The following is a 7,500-nucleotide window of genomic DNA, read 5'->3' as shown; positions in this document are numbered from 1 at the left end:
AGTAGAGTAGAGTAGAGTAGAGTAGAGTAGAGTATAGTATAGTAGAGTAGAGTAGTAGAGTAGAGTAGTAGAGTAGAGTAGTAGAGTAGAGTAGAGTAGTGTAGAGTAGAGTAGAGTAGAGTAGAGTAGAGTAGAGTAGTGTAGAGTAGAGTAGAGTAGAGTAGTAGAGTAGAGTAGAGTAGTAGAGAAGAGTAGAGTAGTAGAGTAGAGTAGAGTAGAGTAGAGTAGAGTAGAGTAGAGTAGAGTAGAGTAGAGTAGAGTAGAGTAGAATAGAGTACAGTAGAGTAGTAGAGTAGAGTAGAGTAGAGTAGAGTAGAGTAGAGTAGAGTAGTAGAGTAGAGTAGTAGAGTAGAGTAGTAGAGTAGAGTAGAGTAGAGTAGAGTAGAGTAGAGTAGTAGAGTAGAGTAGAGTAGTAGAGTAGAGTACAGTAGAGTAGAGTAGAGTAGTAGAGTAGAGTAGAGTAGAGTAGAGTAGAGTAGAGTAGAGTAGAGTAGAGTAGAGTAGAGTAGAGTAGAGTAGAGTAGTACAGTAGAGTAACTTTATTACGATTATTAATCATATTAATAGTATATAAATATTTGATAGAGGAGGTGGTGTTTCTCATGGAGATCATTGGGCAGCCCCCTTCACCCGGGGGCAGAGGGGCAGATGTAGGGACACTTTTTAATGGCGTTGTATGCCTTTAAATGGTAAATGTACTGCATTTATATAGCGCCTTTCCACCCCTTCAAGGTCTCAAAGTGCTTTACATTGTATGCCTCACATTCAAGTCTATTGTAGCAGGTAGGCTTCACTCAGGGTTCCTTAATTACTTTCAGGATGCTGGACAAAAAAAAACAACTTCTAATTCAACAGAAAGGGGCGTATCTTGCATCAAACGTTTTTTTTTTTTTTTTGCGTGTGTGCCTCAGTGTGCACTCAGAGTATTCCACACACACCTATTCACACCTCTGTAAAGTATACACACATACCTACTCATCATGACTATCTACGTATTTGAGTGTATTACATATGAGTGGTGGTGTGACACTGAGTATTCAACCATATCTCACTCATTTCGTAAAGTCTTCACGAAAAAAATAGATCAATTTTCGTGGTGCATTCACGTTATTGCCCGCCTTTCGTAAAGTCTTCACGAAAATAATAGATTAATTTTCATGCTGCCTATTCACATGAATTGTCCGACTGTTGCCTAGCGACCCACTAGTTTGATGCCCTTTCGGTAGCCTACCGTCACATGGTAATCAAACATTTCAAACAAGCAATTTAGGGTTAGATTTAGGGTCAAGGTTAGGGTTAAGGTTAGGGTTAGGGTTAGGTTTAGGGTTAAGTAGGGTTAAGGTTAGGGTTAGGTTTAGGTTTAGGGGACATAAGGCGTAAGTACCGAAAGGGCGTCGAATTAGTGAGTCCCGAGTGTATCAGCAGTGTTCTGTCAGCACCCCCTCCCCGCCCCTGCAGACGTTTGGATAACCATAGCAGCAGTGGGGCAATTCAAGTGAATAGGCAGCGTGAAAATTAATCTATTATTTTCGTGAAGACTTTACGAAAGGCGGGCAATAACGTGAATGCACCACGAAAATTCATCTATTTCTTTTCGTGAAGACTTTACGAAAGGCGTGAGATAGGGCTCGTTTTCCACAACCCATTGAGGGCCTCACCTCATCGTAGAAGTCGGGGTTCTGAGAGTGGTGCAGCACTGTGGACAACGCTGCCGTGGTGAAGACTGGCCCTCCTGGCTTGCCGTAGATGCACTGAGGAGGAAGCAGAAGGAGGAAATGAGGAAAAGGCTCACACACACACAGACACACACACGCACATGCACGCACAAACACACGCACATGCACACACCCATGCACGCACATGCACGCACATACACACGCACTCACACACACACGCACACGCTCACGCACACGCACACGCACACATGCACGCGCGCACGCAGGCACACACATACACACGCACACACACACACACACACACACACACACACACACACACACACACACACACACACACACACACACACACACACACACATGCACGCGCGCACGCAAGTGCACACGCGCACGCACAAACACACTCGCACACACGCACACGCGCACACGCACTCGCACACGCACACACACACACAAACGCACACTCACACACACCAACCCCCAGCAGGAGCGGAGAAGAGAAGTGCAGAGCGATAACGGAACTCTCACCTTCAGAGCTTTCGCATGCTCCTCATCTGAGTTCCGGAACTCCACACACACCGCAATGTTCCGAGCCTGCACAACACAAGACAATGACTCACTTTGTTAATGTCATAGACACACACACACACACACACACACACACACACACACACACACACACACACACACACACACACACACACACACACACACACACACACACACACACACACACACACACACACACACACACACACACACACACACACACACTCTCTCACTCTGTTAACACCATAGGCATGGATACTGAATAGAGGGGATGGCGTGTGTTCTATTCTGACGTGAAAAGAAAGGCGTATGTGGTCCAAGTCTGTAGTGGTGTAGTGGACATTGTCTGCATACTGTGGTCCAAGTCTATAGTGCTGTAGTGGACATTGTCTGCATATGTGGTCCAAGTCTGTAGTGGTGTAGTGGACAGTGTCTGCATACTGTACTGTTCATTCTGATAGCGTGTGTAGTTAACATAGGACTACACAGCATAATGTTGCACAGCTTCTGAGCAACGGACATGGTATGCAAAACCTGATAAATGAGTTAAAGGGACACTGTGTGAGATTTTTAGTTGTTTATTTCCAGAATTCATGCTGCCCATTCACTAAATGTTACCTTTTTCATGAATACTTAAGCTTACCACCAGCATCAAATTCTAAGTTTTCATTATGACTGGAAAAATTGCATTTTTCATACATGAAAAGGGGGATCTTCTCCATGGTCAGCCATTTTGAATTTCCAAAAATAGCCATTTTAGCTAGCCTGATAAACCAGCCTAAATGTATTGGATAAATGCAGGCAAAACATTTTGCCGTCCAGCAGTTGGCGCTGGTTTTCCAGGCTAATTTTTAGCTGCAAAAAAGACTGTACTTGGACCATACTAGAACATATTTGTTCAATACTTAGTAAACTTTCATGTAAAGATCAAATTTGGCAATAGGCAGCTCAGTTTCAATGATCAGCATAGTTGCAGTACCTTTTTTGACCATTTCCTGCACAGTGTCCCTTTATGGTGTTAAGTGGGTGAGTTCCTGGATGCATAATCTTTAGCTTTATGAAGTCTGGTGTTTGAAGTTGTTCCATCACACCTCAAAAGAAAGAAGCGAACCTGATGACACAGAGTGAAATGCATTGTTTGCTCTGAATGAACAAGCAAAAAGTCAAACAAATGTGCGGTAAACTTCTTTCTTGTGAAGTATTGAACACTCCTGCGTTCACCAGCCCCCAGCTGATATTTGAATTGTTTGGACTGTTGTTTCACTAGACTAGTAGGCTCTTTGGACCTGGTATGCAACATCTGCAAAATGAGTCATGGTGTTAAAGTGATACTGTCCTGTTTTTGGAAATAAGTTCATATTACACATCCCCTTGAGTCAAATCAGTGAGCTTTACCTTTCTCCTGTACTTTCAACCGTTCTCTGAGTATGGCAGTGCAAATTTTACCTGCAAGCTAGCAGTTAACATTGACTCCTATGAGACCAGTTAGCCAACAACTGGTCTCATAGGAGTCAATGTTAACTGCTAGCTTGCAGGTAAAATTTGCACTGCCATACTCAGAGAACGGTTGAAAGTACAGGAGAAAGGTAAAGCTCAATTATTTGACTCAAGGGGATGTGTAATATGAGCTTATTTCCAAAAACAGGACAGTATCACTTCCTGAATGTATAATCATGCTATCTTTAGCTTGATGTCTCTCCACGTCTGATATCACTTTAAGTGGGTGTCTTCCTGGGTGTATAATCATGCTATCTTTAGCTTGATGTCTCTCCACGTCTGATATCACTTTAAGTGGGTGATTTCCTGGGTCTATAACCAGGCTATCTTTAGCTTGATGTCTCTCCACGTCTGATATCACTTTAAGTGGGTGTCTTCCTGGGTGTATAATCATGCTATCTTTAGCTTGATGTCTCTCCACGTCTGATATCACTTTAAGTGGGTGATTTCCTGGGTGTATAATCATGTTATCTTTAGCTTGATGTCTCTTCACGTCTGATATCACTTTAAGTGGGTGATTTCCTGGGTGTATAATCATGCTATCTTTAGCTTGATGTCTCTCCACGTCTGATATCACTTTAAGTGGGTGATTTCCTGGGTGTATAATCATGCTATCTTTAGCTTGATGTCTCTTCATGTCTGATATCACTTTAAGTGGGTGATTTCCTGGGTGTATAATCATGTTATCTTTAGCTTGATGTCTCTTCACGTCTGATATCACTTTAAGTGGGTGATTTCCTGGGTGTATAATCAGGTTATCTTTAGCTTGATGTCTCTTCACGTCTGATATCACTTTAAGTGGGTGATTTCCTGGGTGTATAATCATGTTATCTTTAGCTTGATGTCTCTTCATGTCTGATATCACTTTAAGTGGGTGATTTCCTGAATGTATAATCATGTTATCTTTAGCTTGATGTCTCTTCATGTCTGATATCACTTTAAGTGGGTGATTTCCTGAATGTATAATCATGTTATCTTTAGCTTGATGTCTCTTCACGTCTGATATCACTTCAAGCTAATAAACGATACTCTACTCCACTCTCTATCTTTAGCTTGATGTCTCTTCACGTCTGATATCTGCACTCGAGCTGAACTGCAGGGACGTGTCAAGAGGAAGTTGCTCCACCAGACTATGAGGCTCTCGTCATGTGCTATTTTAAAACACACATTATTATTTTTTTTACTCGATATTAGTTCCTCTTATTTTCACCGTCAGTGGAGTGTGATGTTGGCTCATGTCACTGCAGAAGCTGGTTCAGGAGTAAACTAGGTTAAATTGAGAGGTAAATCATCTAATAGAAGAGCCTGGAAATGTCTTAAGAAAATGAGGACTCCAGGCTCTTCTATTCAATTATTTACCTCTTAACCCTCCTGTTATCCTTGGGGTCTATTTGACCCCATTCAATGTTTGACGTCTGAAAAATACATGAAGTACATAATTACTTTGCTTTATCTTATTTTTCCTAAATATATGGGGTCAATGTGGAAAAAGTGAAATTTCTACAAATATGTTTTCCTTAAGTGCTGTACACCTTTTTAGTTAAATCTATGTTCCTTGGGGTCAATTTGTCAATTTACTCTGGGGTTCCAATATGTCTAGATTATATAAAATACATGAACATAAGTCATTTAGAACATAACATTTTGCTTTATTTATGGCTCTGATAACTAACAATATGTATGATGTTGAGGAGGGCCAAAACTAATTCAAGTCAACTTTTGGGCAGTTTTTTTGGTATGTGGGCTGTGTGTGTGGGGGTGCTAGGACTTATCTAAAGGGCTTTTTATGTCCCCAACACAGCTACAGTAAATATCTGAGGCATAAACTGGTGCAAAAGGTTTTGCCTCTACTGATTTTGTAGACATTTAAGTGGCTGGGGTCAAAATGACCCCAAGGATCACGGATGTAACCTAAATCACCTGGTTTACTCTTGAACCACCTTCTTAGTAAACCCCTCTGATGTACGTGACTAATACATGAAGCTCATCTCTTGGCTCAGAGTTGGCCCCTGGTGGCCAGCTCGGCAGACCTGTGTCTCACCTCTGGAAATATAAAGCCAGCGATGTTTAACTTCATTTTATTTACTTTATCCAGCCTTGGCAAACCTCAGTGTAACTAGGAATATAAATATTTAACTAATATAATAGTAGGATATGCTGTGTATTTGCAGATCCTATGAACATATCATTCCATCCAAGTCCACTATCTGGGCAAAGCTGTGTGCAGTTATTACTCATGTAAACATTTACATTCAGTAGGTCCTTAAAGCTCTCCTGGTTTTCTCGCACATGAATTTGGGGATAGACGTTTTTTATGAAGTACTGATATAGCATTACTTTGGTGGAACGCTTAAGCCAGGAGAGCTTTGCAAAATGGCAGAATTAAAAACATAAAAATTACATAAAAGACAAAGATCAAAGGACCTACTGAATGTAAATGTTTACATGAGTAATAACTGTGCGATATTTTCACTCGTGATATTTGTCTTAAGCTTCTGCTCACACTGCACGATGGAATTTCACTGTTTAAAAGTTCACAACTCACGACTCACGTCCTCACACTACACGAGCCGACAGTCGGATGCGAGCGAAATGCTTCCACCGTACGACGCGACAGGCATGTTTCCTCGGTCTGCAGAGGAGGGAACATGCGCATCTGAGGTGGAGATGAGGTCGCGCTCAACAGCGAATCGCACGGCCCTATTAATTTGTGCATGTGAAGTGTCAAATCGGGTCGTAGCACTGCTTTAACTGCGATTTACGCACGAGCCACGACCAGAATTTCAAACCGTTTTGATTTTCTTGCGACCCTGCGATTGCACGATCGTGAGGCGAAATCGCTTGTCGTTACCCCATGTACACTGCACGATGCGAGACTCACGATTGAGCAAGAAATCGGCCCGACTCTCAAAAAGTCGTGTGAGTGCCAAATCGGAGCAAAATCGGGGCAAAAGTCGCACAGCTTTAGGCAGTTGTATTTCAGGTGTCGTGGGTATACGTAGAGGAGGTTCCTGTAGATTTGGTACGGCTGGGCATAGACAATCTAACTTACTTTATTTATTAGAATATTTAGCATAGTATATGTGAACCCGTTTACCTTAGCAAAGCTCTTCTGGGAGTCGTATTTGAGGTGTTGTGGGTACACGTAGAGGTGGTTTGGTGTGGATAGTGTATCACAAAGTGGAAGTGGTTTCAGGTGGTTCCGGTAGATGCATATCATAGGCATCATAGTAGTATATATAATGTATATGTGAAGTCGTTTATCTGGGAGTCGTATTTGAGGTGTTGTGGGTACACGTAGAGGTGGTTGCGGTAGACGCGGTGCGGCTGGGCGAACACAATCTAACTTACTTTATTTACAGTATTAGACTATTTACTGACCAACGACCCGCCAGGTTGGTGGGGGGAGCAGGCTAATCAACCAGTGCTCTCCCCCATCCTCCTCCATGACTGGAGCATAATACCTACCGTCCCATTGCACTGCACCCCATGGTGCGCCACTGAGGGCTGCCCCCTTGCACGGGTGAGGCATACATGCAATTTCGTTGTGTGCAGTGTGCAGTGTTCACTTGTGTGCTGTGGAGTGCTGTGTCACAATGACAATGGGAGTTGGAGTTTCCCAATGGGCTTTCACTTTTTTCACTTCACTATTTCAGCATAATATATGTGAACCCGTTTACTAAACTAATTATTTATTATTTTATCTACCTTAGCGAAGCTCTTCTGGGAGTCGTATTTGAGGTGCCGTGGGTAGACGTATTGGTGGTTTCGATAGACG

General features: G+C 42.5%; 1 protein-coding gene across 1 annotated transcript in view; it reads right to left on the bottom strand.

Annotated features, from left to right (window-relative positions):
- dock10 (dedicator of cytokinesis 10) overlaps positions 1-7,500 on the bottom strand; it is a 175,923-nt gene that overhangs the window by 77,852 nt on the left and 90,571 nt on the right. Inside the window, exons 18-19 of the mRNA XM_063205895.1 lie at positions 2,205-2,270; positions 1,659-1,751 (exon numbers count right to left, since the gene is read on the bottom strand). Of these exons, the coding sequence (XP_063061965.1) occupies positions 1,659-1,751; positions 2,205-2,270 (159 nt within the window). The remainder of the gene's footprint in view (positions 1-1,658; positions 1,752-2,204; positions 2,271-7,500) is intronic.

The sequence above is a fragment of the Engraulis encrasicolus genome, chromosome 8 (assembly GCF_034702125.1).
Source record: "Engraulis encrasicolus isolate BLACKSEA-1 chromosome 8, IST_EnEncr_1.0, whole genome shotgun sequence".
In the NCBI taxonomy this organism is placed as follows: Eukaryota; Metazoa; Chordata; class Actinopteri; order Clupeiformes; family Engraulidae; genus Engraulis; species Engraulis encrasicolus.
This window is presented reverse-complemented; position numbering and strand designations above follow the sequence as displayed.